The sequence below is a fragment of the Egretta garzetta genome, unplaced genomic scaffold (assembly GCF_000687185.1).
Source record: "Egretta garzetta isolate BGI_Z169 unplaced genomic scaffold, ASM68718v1 scaffold588, whole genome shotgun sequence".
Taxonomy (NCBI): domain Eukaryota; kingdom Metazoa; phylum Chordata; class Aves; order Pelecaniformes; family Ardeidae; genus Egretta; species Egretta garzetta.
The window spans coordinates 157,158-171,598 of NW_009260496.1; the positions used below are offsets into that span (position 1 = coordinate 157,158).

The window sequence follows — 14,441 nt, forward strand, 5'->3', positions numbered from 1 at the left end:
GATGCCAGTGACGACTCTTCGCCTACAGGGAGGCATATGTGATAGCTTGTCTGCTAAAAACTGAGCCAACACAGTGTGATTCAGCCCTTAAGCTTTCCAAGGAAAGGAGCTATTTCTGAGTTAGGCACATCTCTTCAGCTCCCCACACAAACACTCTTTATCCAGTGCAAATGGTGCACAGTAGGTGTCCAACAGCAGCCACTGGTTTTGTATTTGGACATACAGCTCAAACGCTTCTTAAACATTGACGACGGCTCTCAAACATATGGTGAAGTTTCAGCGGCAGGCAGAATGATGGAAATCCTGGGAACAGGTACAAAGCAAACAGCTCACGTGCTCAGGGGACTCAGCCAGGAGTTTGGTCCATGCTCTTCTCCAGCTTTTTTGCCAGGTCCTTCTACTGTGGATAGTGGTAAGATACAGCGGGGCACAGCAGGCACGTTTTCAAATGTCCAGTCTGAGGGCTGGTTATGCTCCAGTGAACAATCTCGCAGGATTTCTTTCCTTATGCTCTTCGCTGGCTCAGGATATTCTTTTCTCTTGCATGACACCAAGTAAAATATGATTTCCCTTGACATTACCCAAAGTCGCTGGAACGGTGGTGTTGGGGGAACACCGTGTTCCTGAACTGACTATACAAATCACAACAATAATCTCCCTGTGATTGCCTTCAAGACACCCGAAATCAATACTTCATATCTGAAGTGATGCTTACGCACAGAAGTTAGGAACAGAAAATTACTTTTCTGCTTTCAGCTACTTCGGTGGATAATTTTTCTTGGTGTAGTTAGTTCTGTCATGTGCTGTTCAGTCAAGCTGTGCGTGGCTAAATTTGATGAGTTTCCAGTGCTGCACCTTCCTACTGCTCTTCCATGACCCAGGTCATGTAAGTGCGATGCTCTTCCTCCCCTGCGTAAGTTTTCCCAGTTTCACCTCATCGTCCCTCGTGAATCCTCACTAGGATTCAGTGGTTCAGTAGTTCTTGTGCCCTCCAAAGAGGCTGTGGTTTTGCCTGGGAACTCTCACAAAAGCCAAGGTGGAAGAACACTGTGTGACTCCAGGCAAGCTGAAGCAATTTCAGATGAGCAGACAGGAAGCAAGATTAGAAATTGTAGCCCTAATATCTAGCACTCCTAGAATGGTCACCGTGCTAAAACCGCTCCCTTCAGTTCAGAATAGCTTTCGGGCAAGCAATAGCAAATAGCAAGCGATATATTACTTAATAGTCTGAAACAAAGGTTCTGGCTTTAAAAAAAACAGGTCTTGTGAATAAATCCTAATTACTTCAGTGAAGTTGTGCTGTTATGAACTATCTCCAGGTTTTTCCAAAAGACCTGTAACCTGCAAATTACAAGTCTCCTGGACTTGTTTTAAGCCCAGGCACCACAGAAAATGTGGCTCAGTATGGCAGAGCCATAAAACGAAGGCTGGTGTGGCCCATCACATCACCCAGTGTGCCTGGGTCAACACCAGTGCTGAACCACCTTGCCCTCAACATGAGGTTCTCGGCATCCCAACCGCCGATACCCAACTGCCAGACCCCGGCTCAGCGCTGTTTAGGAGAATCCTGGTTGGCACCAAACCCATGCTGGGAACCAGCTCTATCAAAACTCACCCAGAGCAGCACAAGTTAACCACACACCCGCGTGCCTTCAGCAAGGCTGCCGTGCAAAGAGAGAAGGCTAACGTCCACCTCTCGGACCCCACCAAAGCCAAATTTCAGCCATCGCTGACACCACCTATCACCTGGCCTGCCCTAAATTAACTGCAAAAGGGGTGCTTCTCCCTACATTAAACCAACGAGCAAACAAAAACCTAGCCGCTGGCCGCCTTCTTACCCCCAAACCCTTGGGTCATTTTAACAAATGGATTAGCACGATAGGCAGCTTGCTGACAGCCCAGCACAGTTAGACAAAGGCTAGTGAGCGCTCCGACAGACGACCCTTAATAGGAATTGAAATTAGGGACTCAAACATCAAGCAGGCCTGACTGTCCCGTTGCTCAGACAGAGCCAGATGGGACGAAAGGCTCTATGGGCTTTTACCCACAGCACGTCGCAGGCCGGTGTTCAGATTGCCTTTGGGTTTTGGGCAGACAGCACGAGCTTTGCAGACCCAGAGAGCCTGGCTTTTAACTCTCCTATTTGTACTGTGATTGTAAGGCTACAAGAGTAGGACTAACGGAATAGACTATGCTCACTCAGGAATGTGATTTGGAGGTTTTATTCTCGTCCTAATCAAGGGGGGGGGAAAAAAAAATCTCCATTATGCTTTAAACTCACATGGGAAGTACGTGGTTTTGCTGCCCGTAATAGCAGTAGCATCTCTAGAGCCATCTTCTAGTCACCATCATCAACTCCAGCAAGCGATGCAGCATCGACCCTCCCTTTGCTCAGCCCAGGTCAGCGCCGCTGTCGACACAGAAAGCGTTAGGCACCAGCGCCCGGCCCGGGCTGCAAGTCGGGGCACATTTGTCCATACCTGACCTAGGCACCACCACACAGTAACAGAACTGCACAACAAACAGATGCAGTTACACGCTCCCCCGGGCTGAGGAAGCTTTTTTGAAACCTTAGAAGTTCACTCATTTCAATTCCCCTTACAGGTCACCGCTTGTACTGTCACACCCCCCTGTCCTGCACCTGGCCCTGGTCTGACTCATTCCTTGACTGTGGGGATGATGCATCCAGCTCAGGTTTTCCGCATGTAAAACGGGAATATTTTCTCCAGGGGAGACCAGAGTCTGACAAACCACGAGTTTCACACTGTGATTTGAAAATGGGAGGGGAAAAAAATTTGTGATGCACACAGGGTCACGCAGAGATCTGTTCTGCTGGCTGTAGAAGCCCCCAAAGTGCCTTCATTTATAAGCTGTAGGGTGTGAAAAATCAGGTCTGTGGCATCAGTTCCCTTTCATGGGGGAGGCAGGGATTTCTTCCCCTTCTGCCGAAGGTATAAAGCAGTGTGAAGTCCGTGAAAGGCTTTGAGATGTTCCTCTGAAAGAAGGAACAGTACTGCTACCAAAACGTGTCCGAAAAAGGAGGGAGAAAAACCAGAATGGTAATGTTGTACTTTTTCTACTATTATTGAAAACTCCAGAATGCTTTGACAAAGCCAGCTATAGCTGACAGCATTTGCCTGTCTCCACACATATGTGTGTGTCCATATGCACACGTTCAACACACACCCAGCAAATGCTTGAGACAAGCACTGGTTTGTTTTTCTGCACATGTGCATATCGAGCGCTGTATCACAGCATCTCAAACTGCTCTCTTTTTCCCTCCTCCCCTCTGCTGCTGCCTGCCCGAGCATGCTGTTCGGTTTGGGAAGAACAGCATAGACTGTCACAGACATGTCCTTCCTAAGGGGTGTACCTGCTGTTTGGCAGAAAGGGCTGACACCTTCTGGCTGCTTGGAGGGAAGGGGAGCTTGTCAAGGCAATGGGACAATCTTCAGGTAGCCCGGAGGAGGGACAGCAGCATCTTAATTATGCCAAGGTGAAATCTGGCTTTATCAAACCATAAATAATGAATGAGCCACTGGTCTTCAACTGCTGCATGGTATTTCTGGAAAGGTCAGTCGGCTTTGGAAGGGGAGGGGAAGGTGTGCAGAGGTGTTCAGACCTAGTTCAGACTCTAGAAGTCTCATACCTCTACAAAAACTCATTCTCAGCAGCACAAACGTAACTGACATTTCCACCAACTGTGTTTGCAAACCCTAATAAAAATTCCTTTTCACTGTTAAGGCACATGCTTACTACTAAGAATTAAAAAAAACCAAAACAAAAAACACCAAAGCAGCCCTCACTTTGAGCCCATTTCTGAAAGACGCTGCCGTGGTACTGACCTCCAGCCAGCAGTAGCTTGCGGTCCAGCTTTTCAGGGGTAAATCTTCACGCTGATAATACCGGGTGCCTCACAAATAACTGTGCCAGCAAGACAGGCACTGGGGAGGGAACCTGCTTTCCACTTGTCTTTCACCCTGTTGCCCCAGTTAATGGATTTAGAAACTCCAGTAAATACCCAGCCACGGTAACCTAGTACAGTTCTTTCCCCTTCCTCCACTCCCCGTTCGTGGAAGGACGTGCTCTTTTCTCTGAGCTTTTCCTCTGCTGTCTGTGGGCGTGCATTAGGACGTAGGCACTGAAGCAGATCCTTGAATCTGGTTACAAAACTAACGCAAAGAGTTGCCAAAAACCCAGGGCATCAATAAAGGAAACTCCCCACCCCACTGCCGCCGCACTTTATTCCATTTTACATCAGCTTCCGCATCAGCACAGGTCAGGGCCAGTGGCCAGGGCTCATCGGTTCCTGAATTACGCCCGTGTATAGTCATCCACAGGCTTCAAGACCCCCATCTATTCCCTGAGACACGTACACGGCAGGTTAACTACCACGGCTGCGCTGCACCACAGCACTGCTCAGACCTCCCCCATTTCCAATAACCGTCAGCCACTCATTTTCACACTCTCCTACTTCCTTGACAACTTTCGTTGAACCATTTACAGTTCGGTTTGCAAATGCTCCCTTTTTAGGTTTCGTTCTGACCCGCGCTCAAAGCAGCTTCCACGCAATTTATTTTCATTGTCCCTACAGAATTTAAAACCTGTCTCGCAAAAACCTGCAGCTCCTTGCGTGTAAAAAGCACGCTCTTCGCGGGCCGTGTGACACAGCTGGCAAAGGAAGTCCCATTGCCATAGTCATTTCCTTTCCCTGTCACAAAAAGCACCTGCTCTGTCCTCTCTGATGATGCTGAGATCAAAGTCAGAATTCTCTCTGCCTTGGACAGAATGAGGTTTATAGCCTGGTCCTGTCTGCAACGGCACGAAAAAAGCGTTCGTGTAGAACACAAACTGCCCCCACCAGCAGCATACTCTGCGCTAACAGAGAGCTCAGACCCTTTCACTGCTTGCTGGTAAGAGTTTCAGGATATTCCACCTGGCCACGAAAGAAACGGCAGTCCTTGCCGGAGCGGTGGGTTTCTTCATCACATTATTTCGTTTCTCCCACATCAGCCTCAACTATTCACAAGTTGCCAAAAAAAAAAAAAAAGAAAAAGTGTCAATAAAATAACTGTCCCGAAGCTCATTGTCTTGCTTTCTAATCAAATTAAATAAATGAATTTTTCTCTAGGTACGGTGGAGATGAAGGATTTTCTCTCTCAGCCTGCAGCCATGCACGAGATGTGTCTTCCTCTGGAAGCTGGTTTCACATGGTGGCTTAGATTTTCCCACTTTGTATCTAGCACCATTTGAAATCAGTGTTCTAGGAGCAAGAATTACAGCGTGGGAGGAGATCAAGCAGCTGCTCACTTCACTGATGGCCTCTACTCCCCAAACCAGACCTTTTCCCACTGGTTATTTTTTTTTTTGCCAGCCATTCACTTTGTAACATCATCTGATTCCTAGACACTTGACGACCACTGTATACACCCTCTCAAGCTAGGGCCACCACAGAACAGCCTCCTTCAAATGTATTTCTACTTAATAAACAATGGATATTGAGCTAAAGTTGTCCAGAGTAAAGTGATCCGAAAGCTGCATGAAAACCAACCTAGTACTTCTTGCATCTTGACAGGCAGAGTACGTTTCTTTTACTATAAAAATCACTAGGACCCTAACATTTAATTTACTAACGTAGAGCAAATGTATTTCCACTCTTGAGCTTGGGGACTATCACCATAGAAATATGAATCCATAGCTCCCAGAGACTTGCTCTGCCAACACAGAAATTCCCTCCGACAATTTGATCTCAGCAGTTCAACACAAAAGTGCCTTCAGCAATCATGATGATGTCACACCGAATCCACCCCTTTTTCTAGAATTATTTTTTAAGTTTATTGCTGGTAACTTCTAGTAGTGTTTCAGACAACTTCTATACCCTTGCATCCAAACCACTAGAATGAAGCTAAACTATTTTTGCTTGACCTCACTGCTGTCAAACATGTCGTGACACACAGAAAAGGCATCGCTCGCTGGGCGGATGAAGCGTTTGATCAGACCACTGAGTAGTCATCTTTAAAGAACACGTAGCTGTCATCTGCAAGAGGATTCTTCTCTGAGCCAGGAAAATGTCTCTTACACAGGCTGACCGATTTCTCTTGGTGTTCAGAGTCTCAGTTTTTGTCTAGCACCATTTGAAATCGGTTATGATGTAGGGGGAAAAGCAACAGTAATGGAAAACTTCATTCCCCCGCCCCCCAAAGTCCTTAGAAACAAACACCATCAAAAGCATGACCTTCCTCCACAAACACGTACGGTATGCTCTTCTGTTCTCTGACCCGGAGTTACACCTACAGGCCGAACATCCTGCACAAAAGGAGGACAGTCAGCATCACGTTCAACTAGGAGGGATGCTCAAAGGGAAAGCGGAGCATCTGCTCAAACACCTAACTCAGAGTCTTCAACTCCAGCAAGCCAGGGCCCATGCGTGAGAGCACAGCCACCTCACCTTCTGACCAGCTATATTCCATGTGCTATTTGTTTGCCTTAACCTGTTATTTAATCAGATTATTATTTTTTTTCTTCTAAATAAAATTGTGTGCTACTTGGTATTGGGCTCTGTCTCAGGTAGACAGATTTCACATTTCCCTGCTGGACGATATCCAACTGCTCCAAGTCTCTTCATTTCAGTCCCCAGCTCCATTTTCACCAGCCCGGATGAACCATGCTCAAAAGTGAGCATTTACACTGATTTGAAGCGTAACACCGAGAAGCCTACCAGCCACGCAACCCTGCACTAGGTGATACTGCCCCTAGCTCTGGTACTCCTGCTGCGAGAACAGAGACTCGTTTTACCAGTAGATGGCAACAACACATATTTTATTACATCCAGCCTTTTTCTTAGCACAAAGTTCATGCGTTCATGACTCTTAATTATCAGTTCCAGATTCTAAAACGAAATAATTCATGTGGGACTGCGCGTTAGAAAAATGGTGCAGAATTCATGACAATTAGGACAAATGAATTTGTAGCATTTAAGTCAAATTGCCTAGTAGCTGCCTATCCCATCAGTGCTCACTGCTGTCCCAAAACTTCATAGATTGTAAAGCTGTGTAACCTACATACAGTCACCATTTGGGTCCACACCGACTGATTTTGAGTATCACAATGACAAATTTAAAAAAAATATGGCATACTAGTTATTTTTCTATTCCACCCTCTGAAAGGCTACATTCACAGAAGGCATCCGACACCACGCGTTTCTTTGCAAAGAAAATGAAGTACATTTTGAGTGTGAACCTCATACAATTCAAATTAATCACATTCTACTTAACATTTTACTTAGAAACACCTATGCTTTATTCCCGAAGGATTACATCTGTCCCACACTGGACAAGAGCACCGGCACGCTCTCTGGGCTTTGCTGTTGCCGTGGTGGGACATCAGAACAGCCACACGATAATCTGCCTCTCCCCCAACAAGTCTTCACCAAGTTCTTCAGGAGTGACCACTGTTAAGGTTTTGGCGGTTCTGGGAAATTCTCTGCACTGCCAAAAGAAAACCAAAAGGCTATGAGACTGCTCAGCAAATTAAAACACGTTCTCTACACTACCATGGAGGAATTCTGTGCACAAACTGCAAACTCCCATCTCAACAGTCACCACCTAGCGCAAGTTTGGCATATGAAAAGTCATCTTAATAATAATGGGAAAAGAGCTGCTTACCACATGATGAATGAAAGACAAACACTTACTGCTACAGAATTTTAACATTTTTATTTGTAATATTACAAGTCATCGCTAGTCTTTACATCCGGACAAAAAAAGTGTAAAAATAAGGCCATTTTTCACAGTTATTCCACTTCAGCATTAAGTGCATTGCAGGGTCTTTTAAAACATTGAAGATACCATAAACAATCAAGCTAGCTCGCGACCAACACGCTCAATTCACAGTACGTTATCATACACTTTACAATTACCAAACAAGGTACCAGCTAGGCATCCTGTATAGCCAACCCCCCTTTTTAATAACCAAAGACTATTATGAACTCTGACAATGCAACTGCTGGGATTGTCCCAAAAAGCCCCATAAAGCCCTAAGTAGTTCTGTGTTATTCAAACAATCTGTTCACGACAGGGGAGAGCAGTGCCAACCTACCACAGCGCGGTTTAAATTCTGCCTCAGCCCTCTGAAGTGAGGCAATTTGGGTTTTCTGGGAAAATTGGTTCTCAGAAGCTGCCTGTACAATGATAGCAAACTCGGATATTCACAAGGCTAAAATCTGCCCTAATTACGCTTTTGGTTTTAATAAGGAATTAGAAATAGCAAGGATGCATTTAAAGTAACAGCGATCAGTGCACATCCGAGTCTCGGTTCATGGCAAATGTGGTGATGGGAGCTCCTGGAGTCACCGTCTTGACTACACCACTTCACGAAGCAAGCAGCTATCTAAAGAGAGACCACATCTACCGCCACGGCCAGCATAGCCCTTCCTTCGCTCCTACAACCATGCTGCTTTGGTCTTCCTTTCACGAGAAAGGAGAAGGGAGTCAGACAGGGAAAGGCTTCCCTTTCCCAACAGGTATCTGGTATCATAGTCTATATACAGAGATCTGAAATGCTATATGTGGAATATATGATTTCAGGGGGAAAAAAAAAAATAAAAAAAGAGAGCAAGATCCATACAGCATCCTTTCTATCCTGAAAAATAACAAAATTCTCTCCAAAAGTGACATCAAGGCTCAATAAAAATCAAGCGTCCTAAGGAGCTTCTTCTGTGCTCCTGAGAGGAGATGGCTACCACTTGCTAGGCAGTTTCTTTCATCAGGTACCTTCTGCCAGCAGGCCAACAAACCCAAAGGCAGGGGATACCTTTGCTATAGAAACCTTCAGTTTTCCATTCCAGCAAATCCACTGTAGTCTTTCTGGGACTGTATCAAAGTGCCAGAAATATGGGCACCTTTTTTCCTTCTTAAAGGCAATAGAAAAGCTATAAAACTCTGATTTAAAGGCACATTTTAATTAGATATACAGAAACCAACTTGGGCAAACAAAGAGGTAGCATATAGAAGATCTAAACTGTGATAGCTTCAAAAGGACATAGCCTTCAACGGCACCAATCTCTTAAGGAAATTAATAATAAAACATTTCAGAATACAAGAGACAACGTAGTCATTTATACTACCTCAACCACAAAAATGAACGAGAAGCCCAGTCAGATTTTAGTGAGCAGAACTATTATTGGATAGTCTTCTGTAAGAACAGAGGTAGCACTGAAGGCAGCAGGCAGCAGCAGCCGGGACTGCGACAGCGATACGTCCAGTACTCCCGCCGACACAGACATTCTCGCGTGCTACAGGCATGTGCCTTTATGACCATTTCACGTACGCAGAAGATAGCGTGAGTGGCCGTAAGGAAAGGCAGAGAGAGAAATGTATCTTTTTTTACCCTATTCATGATTTCCTACTATAGTTGATCAGTAGTATAAGACAAAGCACAAGATATTTGTCTACAGGAACTCAATGCAAGTGCAATCATTTTCCATTTCTGACAGGTATAGTTAACTGCAGATTCCCTCCCACCCCCAAAAAAGGTCATTCATGCTTTACAGCTCTTATATTCGGCAGTACATGGAGTGCTGTCACATTTCCTACAAACAAAAAAACAAGTCAAATCAGAAATTTTGCATTTAAATAGCTTTTACATTTATTCTGAAAGCACATCCTTAATTTTATCATTAAATCAACAGGTAAAGTCATGAAACTAAATAATTTTTGTCCTCTTCTTACTAAAAAAGTAGAGAGACTTTTACTTCATTTCACCCAAGAATGACCCACAGAGACGAAGAGCATTCGATCCAAATGGATCATTTCAAGTGATGAACGCACCGTGCTTGAGTATTATCAAAAACTGAAAACAGAACAGTTACAGGAGTCCTAACTAATTTGGAGACTACATCAGGAGCATCCCTTATCATTTATTTTAAATACAGTATGTTGTTTAGTACGTATTTTATAACCAAAAGCCGAATATTAGTTTGCAAGAATTTCTATTTTGTAGTCCAGTAACAGCAAATTTACAATACTTAAACATATGAGGATTAAAATTAATAATTACATCCATATATATGTATTTAAGTTCTTGAATAAGTCCTGTTTTGCTTTACAGAAGAAAGCCCATACCAAACCTCTGCACTCTTACTCTAGGTCTCTAAGGAGTTCTAGAAACCATAAGAAAAACGCAGGGGTTAATAGTGTGTACACATACCAGACCATTAATTTCTCTTCTCATCGTCACATGCGAAAGGTAAGATTGGACATAAGAACTCTTGATTCCTTTCCCCCTGCCTCCAAAAATTAGCCCAGCTAACCCAGAAAACTAATCCCATCTCAGTTAGAAGCATCTTACTTCAGAGGTAAAGATGATATTCCTTAATCCATACATTATTTTGCAGGAAGCTCCAAGCTTAATTTTCATATATGCCACCTCAAACTTATCAAAAAGTACCAAAGAGTCACATGTTCGTTAAAAGTAAATAAGATCAAGACTATGCATTTGAGAAGACCTTTGCATTAGGTTAGAGTAAGAGACATAACACTTCAACCATTACCTTCTCAGACTCTGTGCCGGGGAGAAATTTGACACAAATGAAGATACTGGTTTACAAAAGCATTTGTAGTGCAAACTCTAACCGTTAAGGTAGTAAGGACAGACTACTGACAAGGAACATTCAAGCTAAGCTGACCTGTCTTAAATCTGTCCTGTTGAAACAAGAGTTGAAGAGTCAGGTTTTTGAAAGAGCTAACATGACCCTACGCGACTGCAGGAGCAATGGTAACTGTCATCAAATGCATCTCACTACTGGACTTAAGCACTAGTCCTAAAATATAGGAGAGGAAATCTGTTCCAAACAAGCCACTACATTTTAACCCTTTTTAGGGCTACAGAACACCGAACTTGAAAAAGAAATAATCTTTTTATAAAAAGCTTTAAAAAGAAGATCTTGTTTGCACCTTCATTTATTTTATTTTTCTTCTACAACGTTGAGAACACAGATGCATCAGTAATTCCGAGACACACGTAACCTGGTCTTCTCCGAAGGGATGCACACTACCTTTATAATTCTAGTGTCTGTGTAACGTAGCAAAGGTGGTTTCCAGCTCCAACAGTCTTCTAATTATAGGGAATTATACTATTAGCTAACACAAGTAACACCATTGGAATCCATTTCACACTACTGAGACAGGTGCAAAATCCTACCAAGTACGTATGCAGTTTCTATTGTAAGAGAAAAATATGTTACTCGTTCTTTAAAGACAACCCAGAACCAAGATACGTGATGCGCAATCACTGGAAGCTATCGTTTATGACACTGAATGTAATTCTTTACGTCATATACCCTGTTCTCCCCAAATGAATGGTTGTTATAGTCTTGCCTATAGGAAACTGAGGCTCACAGCTGACTAGATGCTACACTTCTCCTGAAATTCTAAGTAAACCATAATAAAAAAAAGACACTTAAGCTTCATTGCTAAAGTCCAAATTAAGTGGAAAGCGTATACCTTTTTAAGATTCACTTATTCATTTGTGCAGTTTCTTCCATCTCAGCTGGTACTTTAGTTTCTAAAATACATGTTTCCTTGTAGCTCTCATCAACTGTGTAAGAGCTGAACAGCAGAAGGGGAAAAAGGTCTAATTCAACATCCTATAAAACCGGGAGATTAAACACACAAGAGAGGGCAAAAAAAGATTTTGGCTGTAATTTGAAGACTACAACGCAGCAAGTAGGAGGTTCTGGAAGCACACAAAGGCTCAGCTGCAACAGGAATCCAGAAAACTAAATAGAAAGATCTAGGCCTATGTGGAAGATACCAAGGCTAAAACCTCGCTGGATATAAGCTAGCTTCAGGGTTCTCCCGAGTAGAACTGTGTATGCTTCATTAGAACTGTGTATGCTTCATGAACTGCAGGAATATTTCCTCTGGTTTGCTTTATTTATAGTATCCCTTCCTTCAGTTCCTGTATCCCAGATAAGTTCCAACAGATTTTGTTAGAAGATAAAGTCAGTTTTCATGAGATGCTTATCGTAATATTCTATGTGCACCACCTAACTTGCTCTGAATTTTCAGTATTTTGTGTGTTAGAAACTATTTCTCCAACAAAACAGGCTTTTTTCAAGAAGATAAAATAAGACATCACTGCAAAAAGCAACACACAGAGGCATTTAAAACTCCTGCCACCCCTCCATGAAAAAGCATACATAACATCAGTTGGTTTGAAGATCAAGTTCAAAAGGCCCTACGCGTCTCATTAAAACCACTATTACTTATGCGTCTAATATTTTACAGTTGATTTTGCAAGTCTTTAACAAAGGGACACCAATCTTTGCTGCTGCAGGAGAACAAACTGAAGTGGACCCACACATTACACATTCTAGTAGCAAAGCTGTTTGCTTTTTCAGACAGCATAGGAGCACCCATTTCAGGTCAAATTTGTTTTCGTGTCTTCCTTGTAACTAAGCCCATATTACTTCATTCCAGGTGCTTTCTGGTCCAAAACACAGAAATACAGTGGTTCTCCAGTTACCCTCCACTACCATTGGGACGTCTCATGTAGAAGAGAGGAAGCTCCTTAGTTCACCTCCAAGGTTTCCAGTTCATGTAAACCACTCTGGCTCTTAAAGCCTGCGAGACCTAGTGATGCCAGAGGGTATCCGAGCAATAAAATAACACAAACCCACACAAGCCAATACTACCACTGGTTTTAAGAGGTAACCTGACGTGTTTTAGAGCAGATGCAAACAGCACTTTCCTCAGCAAGTGTGCCTATGCCAAATACAAGCTTAAGAACAGGGCTTTTCCTTCCTTGAAATTAGTGCAAGTGTTAATTAGCAGCTTATCTGAATAGCAGTTACGAAACCAAAGTCAAACATATTGTTAGGCACTTTAGCTTCCCATCAGCTTTTGGGAAAAAAAGCACAGATAAAGCTCAAGAAACTTACATACATGTTAGTGCTGCCTTTGCTCAGTCATGTAGAAATTTGCAATAATAATCATAATAAAAAAGTAGGCTTACTCACCCGTTTTGTGAAAAGCATGCCTTATAGACCCAGATGGCTGCCAGGGACACCACAATTGCCACAGTCACTTTAGGAAGAATTAAAAGAAGCTTTAGAGTGATAAAGATCATCTCTAGCTCACAAAAAAGCCTCAAAATTTTTTAGCAGAAAAAGCACTGCCTTCATCCACAATCCTATACACCACCACCCCGCAAGAAAACCCCTTAAAATTTCCAGGGCTTACTTCACAAACATGTATTTGATGCTTTACTCAAGACTCTTCAAGATAGTTCAGCTCAAGAAACAGCGACTACCAAGATGGCAAAACCCCACCAGCTCAGTAACATTAGAGCAGACCCATCAACATCCTAACAGTACTTTTTACAACAAGCCTGTAGGAGAGTGGTAGGGTTACGGAAGTGGGTAACAAGTGCAAGGACAGGAGATGGACTAAGCACTTCTGTTCACCAGTTCAGTTATTTATTCACCATTCCAGTAAACCCAAGCTCTGAAGAGTTTATGGAAGCGACTAAGTCATGGGAGACTGCCTTTGAAATCTGATGCCTCACACACATTAAAAAAAAAATACATTTTACATGAAACGCATCTAGAATTGCTAAGTGATCTTTTCTTGATATATGCAGCTCTAGGAGTAGACAAGCATTATTAAAATAACCAAAATTCCAGAATCAGGTCAGTGATATCAGCGCCGTCACAGGCGATGACCAGAATACCAATTCCACATAAAAAAGAAAAATTACAATCCCCATTGTTATCTCGTTCAGGTTTGATAAGATACTTACCACAGATGATGGCCACAATATAAGCACCTAAAAACAGAGTGAGTCAGTATCACAAGAGGAATACATGTACTTCTTATTTGAACATTATTGTAAAAATATTCATAAAGTTATTTCAAACTGATCAAGCACTTCTGTCAACACAACCCTTGCAGAAGGACAGTTTATATCATAACAGTTATTTAACTTAAAATATGCCTGTTTTTAAATGGATTTTACCAAAACCTATTTTTCTTACGTCAAAGTAAAGAAGGAAGTTTGCATTGAATGATTTCTCCCAAATACAAAAGAATGTCCCCAAGAAGTAAACCTTCCATTCCATGTATTTTCAGTCTAGTGGAAATTCTTGCAGTTCATACTTACTTAGCTGGCAAGTTGGCACTCCAGGAACCCACTGGTTTTCTCCAACATACTGAATACGAGCTTCACCATGTAACGTGTAGCCTGCGTAACATTCAATCGTAATAAAATCCCCAGCAGAATACGAAGGTTTTTGTCCTTCAATTACTCTACCATAACTTATCTCTGGAGTGAAACCAGAAGTTGGAGGCAAACCAGAACTTGGAGGCCAACCAGAAGTTGGAGGCAAACCAGAACTTGGAGGCAAACCTGGAAAGGGGAGGGGGGGGGGGGGGGAGGGGGGA

The 14,441-nt window shown here is 43.0% G+C and overlaps 1 protein-coding gene across 1 annotated transcript in view; it reads right to left on the reverse strand.

Moving 5' to 3' along the window:
• Positions 1–9,086: 9,086 nt before the first annotated feature.
• The window catches only part of LOC118452850 (C4b-binding protein alpha chain-like), an 11,472-nt gene continuing 6,117 nt past the window's right edge, over positions 9,087–14,441 (reverse strand). Inside the window, 4 exon segments of the mRNA XM_035899929.1 lie at positions 9,087–9,589; positions 13,019–13,085; positions 13,801–13,827; positions 14,161–14,406. Coding sequence (XP_035755822.1) covers positions 9,538–9,589; positions 13,019–13,085; positions 13,801–13,827; positions 14,161–14,406 — 392 coding nt within the window. The 3' untranslated portion in view covers positions 9,087–9,537.